The sequence below is a fragment of the Dama dama genome, chromosome 15, assembly GCF_033118175.1.
Source record: "Dama dama isolate Ldn47 chromosome 15, ASM3311817v1, whole genome shotgun sequence".
NCBI lineage: Eukaryota > Metazoa > Chordata > Mammalia > Artiodactyla > Cervidae > Dama > Dama dama.
The window spans coordinates 78,821,444-78,839,749 of record NC_083695.1 but is presented as its reverse complement, the minus strand read 5'-3'; the positions used below and the strand labels follow the sequence as shown (position 1 = coordinate 78,839,749).

The 18,306-nt window shown below is 38.9% G+C and overlaps 1 protein-coding gene across 6 annotated transcripts; it reads left to right on the top strand.

Moving 5' to 3' along the window:
* The first annotated feature begins 44 nt into the window (after positions 1-44).
* Positions 45-14,553, top strand: ZDHHC6 (zinc finger DHHC-type palmitoyltransferase 6). Of its 6 annotated transcripts, none has more exons than XM_061162648.1 (11): positions 45-255; positions 1,269-1,737; positions 2,352-2,443; positions 3,599-3,758; positions 4,956-5,117; positions 6,708-6,761; positions 10,781-10,948; positions 12,326-12,367; positions 13,080-13,225; positions 13,320-13,366; positions 14,367-14,553. In XM_061162648.1, exons 2-11 carry the CDS (start codon positions 1,471-1,473, stop codon positions 14,468-14,470), a joined length of 1,242 nt encoding a protein of 413 aa, XP_061018631.1. In that variant the 5' UTR covers positions 45-255; positions 1,269-1,470; the 3' UTR covers positions 14,471-14,553. The 6 variants fall into 6 exon arrangements, with proteins under 6 accessions (XP_061018631.1, XP_061018630.1, XP_061018629.1 ...); XM_061162647.1 differs by having other exon boundaries at positions 45-353; XM_061162646.1 differs by having other exon boundaries at positions 45-366.
* The last annotated feature ends 3,753 nt before the right edge of the window (positions 14,554-18,306 follow it).

Sequence of the window (18,306 nt, the reverse complement as noted above, 5' to 3'; positions counted from 1 at the left end):
CCCGGAAGTGGCTGTCACGGAGACTGCGCACTGAGCCCGAGCGGGAGAGAAGCTGAGAGGGCGCTGGCGGAGAGACGCGCGGGTCGTGGCTGGTCGCGCACCCCAGCTTCTAGCGCACGGAATTTACTTTCTCCTTGCGTTGGGCGGGGGTACCCAGGACGGAGTTATCCGAGCGGGAGAGAGTCTGCTCCGGGTGAGCCCGAGCCGCCCCAGAAATGCGATGGCTGAGGAGCGGGCACTGAGGACCGGACCGAGGTGGGAGTCAAAGCAGAGGACGTGATTTTGCGGTCATCGCCCCACCCGAATGAGGCCAGCATCTCCGGAAAGTCGAGACCAACTACCCTTACCAAGATGTTCGTCCCCTGCGTGAGGATTTCTCAGTGCTCTGCTCCGTAACACGGGAGGGAAACTGAGGCACTAGCCAGCGCGGGCTTGCGTGGAAATCTTTGTTACTCTGGCTCTCAGATCTTCGCTTGACTCACTCCAGTCCAGTCCTAAATAGCCTTCTACAGATCTTCCTGGCGCTCGCAGTCCTGCCTTCCTGGTCCCTCGCCTTTTTTTTTTTTTTCTCCCTTCCCTGAAATATCCTTATTCGTGCTTTTTCTCATATACGCCTCCGGTCCTGAGTTCACACACACTTCTGTCTCCTCACCTCTCCTCGCTCCTCCCCTCCCCTCCTTGAGCTTTCATCCTCCGGTTTCTTTACCTCTAACACAAATAGACTTAAAGTTAGCCTTTGAGGGGCGACCGCAGGCAAACGGTGTAGACCTTGTCTGGATCATACTGGATTTAATTCAAGAGTGGGTAGGAGGCAGTCTAGAACTCTGTAAAGGAAGTTTGATGATTTGGCTTCTGTCGGGTTCAGCTGTCACTCACCCAAGTAGTTTAATCGCTCAGCCTCTCTGAGCCATTTTCCTTTCAGTGAAGAAGGAAACTGGATTAGGTCAACCGTAAGGCCCTCCATCCCGGCTCCAAATTTTTTTGTTTCCTGCAGCCTTTCACTAAACGGTTGCACGGACATAGTCCTCTGACAAGTTGGGAACAAAGGGAAAAAAACTACCACTTAAGAATCATGGATCCAGTTTACCTGCCATTCAGAATTGACTAAAGTTTGGATAAGATGAAAATGGTTCTTTCTGATATTTGGTGAGATACTCATTTCATAGTAATGTACTTGTGAGCTGCTTCTATTTAGGTGATTATTGAAATGAACAAATACAGTAGATAGTAAAATGTCTTAACGAACCTTCTCATTTTGTTTTCTTTAGATTAAGTTTCACACCAAGGTACTGGATTCTCCTAGATAAAAAGTGTCTAACAGTGAAAATGGTGTAATCTGCATTAACATCCCACAACGTGAAGACATGACAGTTAAGGAACACACACGGACTTGTGGCACAAGGAAATGTGTGCACAGAAAAAGGAAATCTGTAATCCTTTAAAAACTGAAAGACATTTTTCCTCACCAAAATGGGTACATTCTGCTCAGTTGTCAAGTTTGAAAATCTCCAAGAATTAAAGAGACTTTGTCACTGGGGTCCCATTATAGCCCTTGGTGTTATAGCAATATGTTCCACCATGGCCATGATTGACTCTGTGTTGTGGTATTGGCCCTTACATACCACTGGAGGAAGTGTGAATTTCATCATGTTGATAAACTGGACTGTCATGATTCTTTATAATTACTTCAATGCCATGTTTGTTGGTCCTGGCTTCGTCCCTCTGGGGTGGAAACCGGTAAGAAAAAGGTTCCTTAAAGTGGTGAACCCTCATGTTAATCATATATTTAGTTTTTGCCTTACCTGCCAACCAGTAATATCAAACATAGCCTACTTTTTACTTTGGTGGAGACTAAGCATATTATTCTAATCACTGGTCATTTAGAGCTCAAAGAATTGTTTTCATAGCTGCTTGAAAGTATTTCCCAAAGTGATTTCAATGAAAAAATTTAAAAAATGGAGTGGTAATAATGAGTACATGCTCTTAAGTGTCTAGGAAACACTGTATATCGTGTACCTCATAATTCCACAGTGTGGTTTGGCCCTAGGATATTTTTTTCATGCCACATATTAACATCCCTCATAACTGAGAAAACTGCTTTAGAAGCTACTAGTTTGTAAAGTATTCAGAAACAATGGACAGCTTATAACAAGCCAAGCCTTATGAATAAATACTGTGGTTTGATTTTCATTTATGGGAGATGGAAAAAAGATGGAATTTGAATTTTAGCTTGCATTGCCAGCCCTTCTTTTTGAGCTAAATTTTTTTTAAAATAATGAATTTCTGATAATAGGAATATCACTTTTCCAATTACCCAGAAATTTATGTTTTGTTTGCATTTCACTGCCAAGGAAAATTCTCAGGATAGCGTGTACCTCCAGTATTGTAAAGTCTGCCAAGCATACAAGGCACCACGGTCACATCACTGCAGAAAGTGCAACAGGTACTGTCTGTCTTTGCTCTTTATTGAAGATTGATCAACTTGATACTGGCCTTTTGTTATTCTCTCTAGCACATCAATCCTAGTTTTATTCCCTGCAAGGTGACTACTTTACAATGTTGTTAACATACTTGTGTCCATAATCTTATATTTTACTTTTACATTGTCAATTCTGATCATGAAGGTCTCACTGTTTCTTCCTGCCATGACAGGAACAGGATAAAACGTTATACTTTAAGTTGTTTTCATAAATCAGGGTTAACTGTCGACTGTTATATTAACTAGCCTTAGAATTGTTCTGAGTCTCAGTTACAAAGGAGACCTGCTTTTTCCATTATTTAGTTGAGTCACATTTACACTTACATAAATCTAATAAGTGAATTCAGGTGCCTATTATCACAAGTATTTAATATAAAAGCCTTAATTGGAAGAAAACAGAATCACTGTAAAAAATGTGGATTAAGCTATTGATAGAACCTTTGTAAATGAACATCAGTATCCACTGATAAATAAGAAATTTATGATGCTAATTCTGAGGTTTAGGGGGACCATTGGAGGGGCAAATAAAGTTTAGTTTGAGGCAAGAAAATTTTCTTCTAACAACCTCAAGGAAAGGAAACAGAGTAAGACTTCACTTACTAAACCACATCTTATATTCCAGAGTTAGCTTGCTTAGCTCAGACACTCTACATGTAAAAGATAAGAACAGGAAGGAAGGAAGTTACAAGTGTCTGCCAGGCCGCATCAGCCCCAGTGGAGATTTAGAAGTAATTTTGTTCAGTCTCTGTTGTTTTCCACTCCAGACACTGCATTTCAGAGCAAGAGGAAAATCAGGAACCATGCTTATTTTTTTATAATGAACCTCTCAGTGGGCCTCCTGACTTCTTTAAACAAACTTACTTGTAGCAGATGTCTTTTTCCTCAGAAGCCATTACAAAGCCTGTCCTTTCTTTTGCTTTTTAAAATTTAAAAGAAGTCACTGTTCATAGTTATTTAAAAACTCATAAAAATTTTTCTTTCTGTTCTATGAAGTATTATTCCTCTGTGACTCATGCGTGGACATTCTGGATTCCTATGTGCTTGATCTTTTGAAGACCAAAGTTATTTCAAGTAGACAGGATTTTCTGCCTCATGTTTTCTATAAATTTTTCCTGTTAGATGTGTAATGAAGATGGACCATCACTGTCCTTGGATCAACAACTGCTGCGGCTACCAGAATCATGCTTCCTTCACACTGTTCCTCCTTTTAGCACCACTGGGTTGTATTCACGCTGCCTTTATTTTTGTTATGACGATGTATACGCAGCTTTATAATCGGGTAAGTGAAAACGTTTGTTATGAAATCAGAAATTAAATAGTAGTTATCAAGATTGTTTAAGAAGTCCATTTTAGAAATAGGTGTTCTGCAGTTTAGGTGGGGAAATAGAATTTTGTTTTACCTTTACAAGGATTCCTTTTTTAAAAAAGCTTTAAAACAGTTTTTAAGATGAGGAAAGATTATTTTGTTCTGGAAACTCACCATATATGCTGTAGTTGAAGTTATACTATGTATAACTTATTGGACTTCAATAAGCTATGGTAGAGGATAGTTAGAGGAAAAAGCAGAAGAGTGGGAAGAAAAAGACAATACAAGTGCTGTCTGTTTCCATTTGATCCCGTGGCCATTTGCAGTTCTTCCGTTCATTTCTAAATCCAGTGCTCCAGAACATGGCTCACAGCAAGTGCACGTTCTTAAATATCGTACAACTGATTGAGTTGATTTATGAGCACATGGTTATGAGATAAAGTTTGGTGGTCACAAATTCAGGTCCTTAAAGAGGCCTGGAGGGTAAATGAGGGACCCAGGCCTAATGGGAAACTGGAAAATACATGCCCTTCACACAGAGGACAACCCATATTTTACTTCAGCCATTTATTGATGTTTGGAAATCCAGCCTGGCAGTGCCAGATCATCTGGCTTTTCAAGAAAAATCTGAAAACCCTGACTTTCTATATGCAATCTGATTTCTAAACCACTAAATTTCTAAATGTTGGTACCTCACTCTGAATATTTTAAAACATTTTGCAGGCCAGGCAGGACATGTTTTGACCTACATGTTACTAGTTCTTAAACCTCTGGTTGTGGAACAAGAGGGAAGAAACCACTGAATCTTAGGCTATCTTTGTCACGATGGAAGAGCACTATAAATATAGGAAAGCGAGGAGAAGATGGGAGACACAGTTACAACTTAGATTTGTGTCCACTGTCATTCATCCCCAGTAATGCATATGCAGTCTACCTAATGCTTTCTGAGCAAACAATGACAAACAAAAAACATGTGACAATACCAAAGAGGATATCACACATGTCACTATGAGTTCAAGCCACAGTATTAATTAGAAAAGTTACGTTTGCTTTGGCCACAGTAGCACATTGTCATTTGCTGATCTTCTTGATCAAGTGGTTTTAAATGGTACAGTAGAGTCTCACCATTTATGACAACCAAGTATTTCTTGTGGGTGGTGTTGTTTGCAGCTCTCCTTTGGGTGGAACACGGTCAAGATTGATATGAGTGCAGCCCGGAGAGACCCTCTTCCAATTATTCCTTTTGGATTAGCTGCATTTGCTGCCACCTTGTTTGCCTTGGGATTAGCTTTAGGAACAACCATAGCTGTTGGGATGTTGTTTTTTATCCAGGTAAGCTCCTCTATTACCTCTAGCTAACACTGTCGAGTAATTGGGGCTGCTTGTAATGAGAAAGAGGAAAAAAAGCTGCATTTAAGTATGCCGTGTGAAATGGAGATTATTGTTACTTTTTCCATCTAAGTGATGAATTTTATCTTCTGCTTGTCAGATAATTTCAAAGTGACTTTGCCAGCATTTCTGGGTAATGATTTAATTTAAAAAATCCTAAGTTAGAGTTACATAGCATTTTATCCTTGAGAAAGCTCTTCTCACAGCATCTCTTGATGTTCACATCAACCCCAAAAGAAGTCAAAGAGGAGTATTATTTTCCCTTCCTTGCAGATGAGTAGTTGAGTCACAAGAAGATTAAGTGACATACCCAATATCATCCATTCGTGCATTCAGTAAACATAATTATTAATGTTATTTTATAATGGCATATTAATCAAAAGCATAATAACATAGCTAACATTTATGGAGTGCTATTTTAGGTCTTTTACATATGTTAGCTCATTTAATCTCCATAACAACCCTGTGATATTGGTGCTACTTAATGTCTGCTCTATGATGAATCACTCTGCTAATTTCTGAGTCTACAATAATGAGAATGAAGACCTGCCTGTCATTAAATCAGGGTCATGTGTATATCGTAGATTTATGTACAAAGTGCTATGAGCAACCAGAGAAGGAGGATGTGACCCTGAAGAGATCAAAAAATAGTTCTTATGACTCATTGCATTTGTTTCATTAGTGTATTCATTCATTGAAGGCCCACCATGAACCAGGTATTGTGCTAGGCCCTTGGAATATGGTAAGGACTCCTAGTCCAGGTTGTTCTTACTGTGTCACACTGTCTCCATGAAGGCACAACCAGACATCAGAGAATTGCAGAACTCATAGAATTAGAAACGCTGCGCTACAAGCCCTGATGGATTACGCAACCCTTTTTGAACTCTTAGTTTTAAAATAACCTGGTTTGGGTTATATTTCATATTTTTTATTAGCCTGCAATCAAATTCTTTGAAATGTTTTCCCCAATGCCTGTAATTAAGAATCATATTAGAAATAAACTAAGGTCATGTGGTGTAAAAACCTACATAAATGGAATTGTCATTTCTAGGAAAATCAAAAATAGAATCAAGACTGAATATACTCAGTTTTTAAGGCAAACAGAATGTCTAGGTTGACTGTAATGAGTCACTGTTACTTGTAATAAATAGGCTAATCATGCATTTAAGATTTATTAAAAATAGTGGTAAAATTTTAATGCAAAATATGTTAATGCTGATTGAATGGATTGTATCAATATTTTATTAATACTCTGGAAAACTTATTCAGAAGGTAATACTTAAAGCATGATTTTTTATTTAAGCCATAGATTCAGATTTGATGGTGGATTGATGAAGTCATGAAGATATAGTCCAATGGTTTAGAGTCAGATGAACCACGTGCTCTTTTATTTAATTTCTATTGTCCTGATACCTTCATATATGGAATGGAGCAATAAAAACTGTCTCATAGGGGTAGTGTAAAGATGATAATTTTTTTTTAAGATGATAATCTTAAATGAACCAGTAACATTTTAAATTTTACTCTTTCCAGATGAAAATAATTCTCAGAAACAAAACTTCTATTGAATCATGGATTGAAGAGAAGGTAAATTTTAGAATTATTTTCTTAATTTTGATAAAGTGCTGATTAACTAATAGATCAGATTAACTAGTAAATGTCCCCAAATGAAAGCTTGACTACCAAATGGCTTCCTTATGTCACTTGCATGCCATGTAAAGGGTGGTTACAGGAACTGTTTGATTTATTCCTGTTTCAGTAAAACTCCCACAGCACCATCTCACACGGAATTGTTCTGAGTCATGCAGAAGCCATTTGGCCATCCTCTCAGACTGGAGGAGAAGGGAGTCCATTGGGAAGGGAGCTTCTGTCCTACCAACGTGTCGTCCCATAGGCTTTACACATCAGATAGAGCTTAGAACATGTAGCTTGTCACAAACCTCACAACCTCCAATACATACTTCACATTGTCTGTTGTGATTCTGATGTTAAAATATGCCCCGCTCCCTATTTAAGACTTCTCAGAGCCTTTCCATCCCTGTAGCTTACTGGGGTTTTAAACCCAGTGCACTGGGGCCCAGGCAGATAACCTAGAGGAGTGGAGCCAACCTGTGCTTCAGAGCTGCCCAGCCGACCAAGCTCATTGTTGGCACAGAGAAATCCTCACCTAGTATTGTGAGATCATGTAATTTTTTTTCCCAAGAAAAACCAGAAATCTGGATTTTTATGTTACCTTCTTTGTTTTTAAGCATTAGGAAGCAATTCAAATTAAAAGCAGAATAAACAGAAAACCTTCATGGGCCAAAGAAGACAACCTATAGGACATATTTAACCCCCTAGCAGCTAGTTGGTGAGTTTTAATTTATAGCAGCAGCTCTCAAACTTCAGTCTTGGGACCTTTTGTTGTTTGTTGTTTAGCAACTAATTCGTGCCTAGCTCTTCTGCGACCTCATGGACGATAGCCCTCTAGGCCGTGTCTGTGGGATTTCTCAGGCAAGAATACTGGCGTGGGTTGCCATTTCCTTCTCCAGGGGATCTTCCTGACCCTGGGTTGGAACCCACATCTTCTGCATTGAAAGGTGGATGCTCTGCCACTGAACCATCAGGGAAGCCCCTCAGGACCTTTTACATTCTCAAAAATTGTTAAGTACACTAAAGGGCTTTTATTAATTATACTATTGGGTATTATATCTATTGACATTTGCCATATTTTCTAACTGAGAAAACCTTTGAATATTATTTCATTTAAAAATAGCAGTAATAAATCCATTATATGTTAATAAAATAACATTTCTGGAAAAATAATTAAATTTTCCAAAATAAACAGAATAGGGAGAGTGGCATTGTTTTATGTTTTTACAAATTTCTTTAATATCTGACTCAACAGAAGACAGTTGGATTCTCACATCTACTTCTCCGTTCAGTCTGTTGAGATATGTTGCTTTGATTGAAGTATATGAAGAAAATTCAGCCTTAAACAGATAAGTAGGTTGAAAAGGATATTTTAACATGCCTTTTAGATAATGGTGGACATTCTTTGGTAGTAACAATACATTATAATTTGACAAGTTCTAGTTGTTGAGAGGTTAGTTGCATGTTAGATCTAAAATCACATCAGTCAAGTTTTTGTATTCTTTTGTATTCAATTCCATCAATCTGTCTTGCTCTTTGAATGGATCTTTTACCCATATAGGGCATCAGGCATTGGTCTTTTGGAACATACTGGTTTACAGAGTTACACAGATTTTTAGAGTGTTGATATAGTTCATTATTCAAGATGTGAATCCATTTGTATCACTACCAGTTTTATGGGGGAAATCTTTAAATATTGGAAAGCCGTCAAGCTCATAATGGTGATGTAAATTTTCCAAATTCTAATTTTTATTTGAAAGCCTTACATTTTTCACTAGCAACAAATAGTTGTTTATATGAAGTAATAGCTTGACTTTGTTCATTTTCAAGAAGACATCCACTAAATACTGAAGCCTGACTAAGTTTGGCTTGTCTGTTACATCACTCATTCTTTCAAACAAAAATAGCACTGCATGAAAAAAGCTGGCTGCACAGCTTTAATTGACTCACAACTCATACAGGCGTTTTCCTTGAGACGAGCATTTTGTCATGCTTTATGTGTATTTCCTATTTTGTCACACAGAATATTAAAAAGACATCTACTTGAGGGCTGAGATTTAATAAAAATAACTTTTATTCATCAAGACATTTTTATGTAAAACTGGGCTTTTTGTTGGTTTGGTTTGGTGTGAATGGAGTATGTAGCAATGAAGAATATAACACCTTGGTGCCTGTCTTGATGCCAACATAAGGTGCCAGCAATTTCACCCACCATTGCAAATGTCAACACCATGAAAGAAGGCAAAATGTCTTAGTATTGTTATCAAAGTTGTCTGACTTTGTTCAACCCCAAGAAGAGGTCTTGGGGACTGAAGGAGATGCACAAAGCATACTTTTAGAAACATGGATGTACAAGTTTATGTCCAAGCTCCTTGGCTTATGCATAAAAACTGTTCATGTCTTCCCCTTACCTGCTTCTCCATTTCATTTCCACCCCTCCCCATCTATTCATACTCCGTACCGGCTAATACCAAATAGTTTACACATCTTTTGCTTCTGTATTTTTCCACATGTTGCTCCCTCTGTCTAGAACATTCTTCCTACCTCTTTTTTCCTTATTTCTTGCCCCTTGAGACTTGGTTCAGCTGTCACTTCCTCCGAGGAGCGTTCCTTGACTGTCCCTAGACCAAGTGAAGTCCTTCTCTTCCCTTTTCCCATGGTCCCTGGTGCACGTCTCTGTCGGTTTTTAACACACGCTGTGCACGGAGTTCCCTCTTCACTGTGTGCTTCTCTCAGACAGACTCCATGCCTTTGTTGTTTTTTGTAAACTGCTCTCATCCTTAACACTTTGTCTTTTTTAATATTCTAGGTCTCTCTTCTCTGAGGCTCTTAATCCATTTTAAGACGCTGAAGTTTTTGTTTCTAAGAAGGGAAAAGAAGTTACTCATTATCAGGGTGGGGATGGACTTACATGTTTTCGTGTTACAGCTTGACAATTCTTGTAATTGAATTATTATCAATATCACTTTATAAGTAACTGCAAGAAGCTTTTCTCTAAAATACTATTCTATGAAAAAAATAAAATAAAATACTATTCTATGATAATATTTCAAGGTATAATCTCTAGTTAGCATAATATGTTGACATTAGATTAACTGTTTTGCCGATGACCAAGGCTATTTGTAAAGTGCCACACTAAATCTAGAAGTTATTTTAAAATTGGCACTATATTGCTCAATAAAAATCAAATAAACGATTCTATTAAGTTAAAGAAAATGGGTCAAAATTACCATATGTTATTACACAATAAATGTCAACTGGGTTTGTATACTTATTGTAGGAATAAACAATGTTATCTTTATACCACTAGGTGTCAGTAGAAATTCAGAAATTCTAAGTCAGTTTATTCCCTTAGGTAAAAGATGACAATTTAAATGCCTAGAATATAATTTATGAAACCTGGATATATATATGCATAAAATATGCATATAAATGCCTGTGTAAGTATGCAGACATATGTAATGGTATGTAAAACTGAAAGATCTCTTACACTTACCTGCTAACTTTAAAAAAAAAATAATTTTCATAAAATAACTCACCTGTCACACCTTTCCTGGCCATTCCTACAAGTTCCTTCCAGCCTGAATAAACCCTTGTTTTCTGTTAAATCTCTTTGTTAACATCTGTTCTTTACACCTGGATTCTTTTGTTCTACTAGTAGGAACATTGAGGATTTTTTATATATGAAATAAAGTTACTAACTTTTAATATGCATTTTTGAATGCTTAAATTCAGTCTTATTTAGATTTATTCCCAAAAAAGCCCTGTCACACATTTTGTGGATGATCTTACACAAGGTTGGTGTTTGTGTGTCAGGTTCTTCCTATATTGTGATAAGTGCATCTAATGTTGTAACAAGGAGGAAGTATTTTTAGAAGTGATACAAATTTGAGGAATAACTGTTCTCAATTGTCTGTTGCCAAAAGCCATTTAAGGCAGGTATATCTGCCATCTTACCTCTTTGTTACCCACAGGCTAAAGATCGAATTCAGTATTATCAACTAGATGAAGTCTTTGTTTTTCCTTATGATATGGGAAGTAGATGGAAGAACTTCAAACAAGTGTTCACATGGTCAGGGGTCCCTGAAGGAGATGGACTGGATTGGCCAATAAGAGAAGGCTGTCACCAGTACAGCTTAACAGTGAGTGTTTTGTTCAAATAGTCTTCCTTTTTGCTCCACCGTCTTCCTCTTAACTTCTCCTTAACTCCAATGGCATTTTATCGTAAAATAAGTAATAAGAATTGTTTCAGCATGTCAAAATGAATCTAAGTGAATTCCCAAGCACTCCTTGTATCATGTCCCTCCTTCAATTTAAATCTCTTATCTCACCATACCTGTGAGATAAAAGTCCTGATTCCTTACCTTGGATTTATAAAACCCAGCCAAAAGCTACCTTTCACCTACATCCTTTTCATGCCGTTCATGGGGTTCTCGTGGAGAAGGAAGTGGCAACCCACTCCAGTACTCTTGCCTGGAAAATGCCATGGATGGAGGAGCCTGGTGGGCTGCAGTCCATGGGGTCGCAAAGAGTTGGACACAACTGAGCGACTTCACTTTTTTTCTTTCTATAGTTCCTTTTGGAGAAGGAAATGGCAACCCACCCCACTGTTCTTGCCTGGAGAATCCCATGGACGGAGAGGCCTGGTTGGCTGCAGTCTGGGGGGTTGCACAGAGTCAGACATGACTAAGCAACTAACATGTACACATGGGGTTCTCGAGGCAAGAATGCTGAGGTGGTTTGCCATTCCCTTCACTGGACCACATTTTGTCAGACCACCTACATCCTGGAGGAAATCAGCCTTTCCAATCAGCCTAGTCCACTCAGCAAATCCCTGATACAGTTCTTCCCCCACAGTTTTTTCTATGCCATATGACCTCCTCTTTATCAGAAATTACTCAGACCAGCTCCAGTCCCCCCACCCCCATCTAGACTCATCTGGATTTGGCACCTGATCATATACTAGTTTTATGAGCACATGAGGAATCCATTTTAATCTTTGTATCTTTAACTTAGTTTGGCAAGATTCTAAGCAGAGATTATTTCCCCTTATATCTAGTGTAGTGTCATTTAACAAATTGTAGCTGAATAAGTGGAAAAGAGGAGGCGAAATGATGACTTTTAATCAAGACTCATTGTTGATTAACTTTGCAGTCTCTGTAAAGACTCAGTGAGTCTCTGAACTATTTCATCGTAAGGGACTAGCCTGGCAGCCCCCAGAGGGCAGAGACCACATATCCTTGATTGCTGGGCCACAGGGGATGCTCTGTGACTATACACAGATAAAGACATTGGAGAGGGAACACTGAGAAGAAAGTCCCACTTCAGTGTTGGTTTTTAGTCACAGAGCCTTTTTTCCATGCTTTATTTTAAAAAAAAGTAGCCTTTAAATTGTAGCAATTTGAAATGTTGGAAAATTGGGAGTTTGTCATGTCACTCTGATACAGTAAATGAGGAAACCCTGTTTTTCAGTGTTGAGATATGAGATTTCATTTTTTCTTTTTGTATCTTCCAAACAGATAGAACAGTTGAAACAAAAAGCAGATAAAAGAGTCAGAAGTGTAAGTAATTCTTTTGCAGTGATACTAATTTCTTTTCCTTTTGTCAGGCTCAGCACTTTTATGTAGCTTTTAAAATTGCCTCTAAGTAAAAAACCAACTGTTGGCTTTTATTAAATAATATTTCTTAATTCACTTATTGAACTTTGATGCATTTTACTTTTGTTTTCATTCAGATAGTTTGGACTACAGGTTTGGAGGGAATTTAATCAATTTATATTGTCAATAGATAATTATCCTCAATATAGTTCCCTAGTGGGAAACTTGTCCTTAAAGTGATGCTGAACAATTAATTCAGTGGCCACAAGCTACATGTGGTTATTTAAATTTAAATTAATTTAAATTAAATAAAATTCAAATTTACATTCCTTGGTTGCACCAGCCACGTTAAAAGTGTTCAGTATCTACTTGTGGCTAGGGGATACCACACTGTATACCCCAAGTATAAAACATCTCCACCATTGCAGAAAGTTCCATTGGGCAGCACTGCTTCTAAAATTTTATTCTTAGCCATGTGCTTGAAATGAAGGGTAAGAAAAGCCTGAGAATTAGAAGCATCAATTAATTACCTTCTATAAGGGAACTGGGTAGATAGCGAAACAGAAGGGAAAGACTTGTTGCCTGGTATTCTGGGTCTCCCTTTAACAGTTTACATTCAAGCTTAGAAAACTTCATACACGGATTAATGTTAAATTGTTCTACTCACTGATGCCAGGTCCGGTATAAAGTGATAGAAGATTATAGTGGTACCTGCTGTCCTTTGAATAGAGGAATTAAAACATTCTTCACGAGCCCCTGCACTGAAGAGCCTCGGATAAGGTTACAGAAAGGGGAATTCATCTTAGCCACAAGAGGGTTACGGTAAGTAACAGAAAATACTGAATTTCTTCTTGAATAATGAAATTGCCATCTAACCTAAAAAGAAAAATTAATTTTAATCTTTTAAATATTTCAGATACTGGTTGTATGGAGACAAAATTCTTGATGATTCCGTTTTAGAAGGTATGAACATGGAAGCGAGTGTTTAAAAGAAAAGACTGCCAGCAATAACTGCAAATTTTGCAAGAAAGCTTTTATAAAACAGTCACATGCATTAGGGGAACTATAGGAAGGCACTCATTAAGCAGCAAAAAGAAGCTCCGTGTATTACTTCTCCATAGCACTTGTATTTATCGGGTCTTTGCAATGATTAGTGAACATTGGATCCCATACTTCAATATGCAGCACATACTTGTGGAAATACTTCACTTGTGGTATTCACTCCCCAGCAGCCCTCTGAGGTTCATGCTGTCATTGACATTTGGTTGGTGAGGGAATTGAAATGTGGGGAGGCTTAGCAGTGTGCCCAAGGCCACACTACATGCAGGAACAGCCACGACTCCAGCCCACGCAGTCTGGCTCAGAGCCTGTGACTAAGCTGCTATGCTACACATGCACCCATTGAGTGAATCATTCTATTGTCATAAAAACTAGTGAATTGAAACATTCTGTGTCTTTGATTTTTTAAATTTAATTTTAAGAATTATTGCTTTAAAGATTGACCTAGGATGCTCTTTTGAAAACACTGGGTTAATCATAAATTAGCCCATGTGATAGGTTATGCAAGCTTGATACAGAAGTGCATGTGTTAGAAAAAAATCTAAAAAGCATATCTCCAGGGAGATAGGTCCCTAGAACAGATGAAGTGTTACAGTGTCAGACTCCCTTGCAGTCACACACACGTGCGTGGACACCAGGTCCCCCCCCCACTCCACTGGAGCACTCCTGAACATACAGATCCTTTCCCAGATGATGGAACTTGGGAAATACCTGTTTTCTAGCTTGTTAGGAATGTATATATTTTAAATTTTTATTTATTTAGTTCATTAATTTTAGCCTCAAGTTGTGCTTATCAAAATGAGGGGTAATTAAAAGCTTATCAGTTTGAAGTAATAGGATTTACAAGTCTGACAGATGTCATTTTGGTATATCTATTTCATACCAATTTCATTTTCTTTCTCAGGTGTTTCAAGAATAAGAGGATGGTTCCCTAGAAACTGTGTAGAAAAGTGCCCCTGCGACGCTGAAACAGATCAAGCCCCAGAGGGCGAGAAGAAAAATAGATAGCCACTTTTGAAGTAAAATTCCTCTCAGTCTGCTCCATTACTTGAAAACTGTACATGTTACTAAAGAATTATGCAATGAGCCTACTCTGGTTAAGGTGTTCTTTTCCTCAAAGGTGCCCTAGTGCCATGATCTAAATATTTTTATTACCACTTTGAAATGGAGAAGCCATTCTGCACATGCCTTTGAATTCCTGCACCTCTCTGCCACCTCTCCTCTCCCCTAAAGGAAAAACACTTCACCCAAGTGAGTAGATTGCATTTTCTCTAGGATTTTGTGTGCGCTGCACATGGTGGACCTGACCTGCAGATAGAGATCCCCCTCTACCAGGGGCATCTGCATGCGATGCTTTTATCCTCTGTCCCCCTCAGCCGAATTTCTGATATTTCTAGATACTATAGAAATTAATTTGTCAGATTCAATATAAGCTCAGATTTTATTACCCGTCTTTTAATAATAATGATTTTGTCAAATCAAATAAAGATCAATGGCTTGTTCTGTATAAATCGTAGTTTTTACTCCAAGCATCTTTCTTTTTGCTGACTAAAAAGGAGTCTTAGTTCCTTATGGAGAAACTGCTGCTTTACCACCTCTTGGAAAATTGACATCCTTGGTCATAAGTCTTAAGACATACATGTTTGCCTCAAATACTCAATTAATGGCATATTGAGATCACAGGATTCTAGTAACTTTTTTTTAAATTGAAGTATAGTTGATTGACAGTGTCACAGGTATATAGCAATGATTCAGGTATATATACACACACATATATATTCTTTTGCAGATTCTTTTCCATTATAGGTTATTACAAGATACTGAATATAGTTCTCTGGTGTACATACAGCAGGAGCTCACTGATCTGTTTTATATACAGTAGTGTGTATCTGTACATGCTCAGTTGTGTTCAGCTCTTTTGTGGCCCTGTGTGCTGTAGCCCGCCAGTCCCCGCTGTCTGTGGGATCCCCCAGGCCAGAATGTTGGAGTGGGTTGCCATGCCCTTCTCCAGGGGTCTCCCTGTGCCAGGGATCCAGCCCAGGTCTTGCATTACAGGTGGGTTCTTTACTGCTGAGCCAACAGGGACGCCCTAGTGTATATCTGTGATATCTCCCGTGTCTCTCGTTTATCCCTTCCTGCCTCTTTCCTCTTTGGTCACCCTAAGTTTGTTTTCTATGTCTGTGAGCCTATTTCTGTTTTGTAAATAAGTTCATTTGTATCATTTTTTAGATTTCCACATGTTAAGTAATAGGTGATGTTTATCTTTCTCCATCTGACTTCACCCAGTATGACAGTCTCCAGGTCCATCTATGTTGCTGCAGATGGCATTATTTCGTTCTTATGCCTGGGTAATATTCCACTGTATTTATTCCACATCTGAATCCATTCATCTGTTCATGGACATTTAGGTTGTTTCTGTGGCTTGGCTGTTGTAAATAGTGGTGCTATGAGCATTGGGATGCATGTATCTTTTCAAATTAGTGTTTTCAACTTTTGCAGGTATATGTCCAGGAGTGGGATTGCTAGATTGTATGGTAACTTATTTTTAGTTTTTTAAGAAACCTCCATACTGTTTTCTGTAAAGGCTATACCAATTTCCACCAGCAATGTAGGAGGGTTCCTTTTTTTCCACACCTCCAGCATTTATTATTTGTAGACTTTTTGATGATGGCCATTCTGATCTGTGAGGAAATAACCTCATTGTAGTTTTGATTTCCATTTCTCTGATAATTAGCAATGTTGAGCATCCTTTCATGTGTCTGTTGGCCATCTATATGGAGAAATGTCTGTTCAGGTCTTCTGCCCCTTTTCTGATTGGGTTAATTTTAAGCTGTTTCTGTATTTTGGAAATAAATCCCTTGTAGGTTGTATCCTTTGCAAATGTTTCCCCCCATTCTTTAGGTTGTCTTCTTGTTTTGTTTATGGTTTCCTTTGCTGTGCAAAAGGTTTTAAGTTTAATTAGATCCCACTTGTTTATTTTTGTTCTTCTTTCCATTACTGTAGAAGATGGATTCAAAACTATTGCTGTGATTTATATCAATGAGTGTTCTATGTTTTCCTCTAGGAGTTTTATAGTATCCAGTCCTACATTTAGGTCTTTCATCCATTTTGACTTTAATTTTGTATATGGTATTTGAGGAATGTTCTAGTTTCATTGTTTTACATGTAAACTATTCAGTTTTCCCATCACCACTTATTGAAAAGACTGTCCTCTCTCCATTGTATATTCTTGCCTCCTTTGTCATAGATTAATTACCCATAAGGGTGTATGAGTTAATTTCTGGACTTTCTGTCCGCTCTGTTAATCTCTGTCTGCGTAGCTGTACCATACTCTTCTGATTACTGTAGCTTTGTGGTGTGTGGGAGTTCCCTTGTATATTATTTGTTGCTTTTCCCTTGCTGCTTTTAGTACTCTCTTTTTATCTTGAATTTTTGTCATTTTGACGGCACTGTGTCTTGCTGTGTGCCTCTCTGAGTTAACCCTGTCCGGGACTCTTATGTACTTTCTGGCCTTGGCTGTTTGCTTTCTCAGATTAAGGAAGTTTTTAGCTATTATCTCCTCACTGGTGGGTGGAGATGGACTTTGACCCCATGGTGGACTAGGCTGTGCCTAGGGGCATGTCAGGACACGATTGTGGGCTCTTTAGCCTTTAGGGAGCCTGTCTCCTGATGGGTCTGGCTGTATCTCCCCAGTTGGTTGTCTGGCTTAAGGCATCGCAGCACTGGAGCCTTCAGGTCGTTGGGTGGGGCCAAGTCTTGGTGCAGATGCGCCGGTGTGGCAGCCACCAGGAGTGTTCACGCGGTTGGATGTTCTGTGTTACGTCTGCCTCCAGTGTCTGTGTCCCCAGCCTTTTGCTCCTCCAGGAGGCTCTCCAAGACCAGCAGGTAGATGTAGCCCAGGCTCCTATCAAATTACTGCTTTTGCCCTGGGTCCCAGTGCACATGAAATTTTGTGTGTCCTCTTGAAAAGTCAGGTCTGTATTTCCCCCAGTTTTCTGGGGCTTGTCTTTCTGATGCCAGATCCCTGGGCTGGGGAGCCTGACATGGGGCTCCGGACTGTCTCTCCTGTGGGAGAACCTCTGCTATGTAATTATTCTCCAGTTTGAGGATCGCCCAGCCAAGTGGGATGGGATTTGATTATACCTGCCCTTACAAGTCTGCTCTTAACAGTTCATTCTCACTGTGGTTCATTCTTTATGTCTTTAGTTGTAGAAGATCTTTTTTGGTAGGTTCCAGTTTTTTCCATCAATAGTTGTTCTGCAGTTTAGTTGTGATATTGGTGTGCCCATGAAAGGTGAACTCAGGGTCTTTGTATATTATACCATCTTGGCCACTGTCTAGGAGACTTTCAACCTAGTCATGTCTGCTCATGTTCGCTTGAATCTATCCAAGCCTGAAGCTGATGTGACTAGTAGGTTCTAGGCTGGTGGACTTGGAGGCTTAAAGTCAGGCTCTTCTAAACACAAGAGTAGAATTAGAGTAGTCACCTGTTCAAAGAGTAATTCTTTCCAAGGCAGAGAACTTGAGATTGGGGGTCTGGCTTGTAACAGTGAACACTAAGGGAAGGGCATTTGGGGATTCAGCAATGCATGAAAGAGGACTCTGTCCCACTCCAATGAGGACTAGGGAGGTAGACGGATAGTAAAACGTATGTCAGCTGGAATCGTGTATTACGAAGAAAGCAGGTGGGATAGTCTGATGGAGGTGACATTTAAAGCATATGAGGGGACAAGTCATGTGTCTCTGGGAGCATCTGCCTTTTAGGCAGAACAACAGGCTAGAATGTGCCTGGCATGTCTGAAGACAGGAAGGCAGCTAGTGTGGGTTCAGCTGGAATGAGTGAG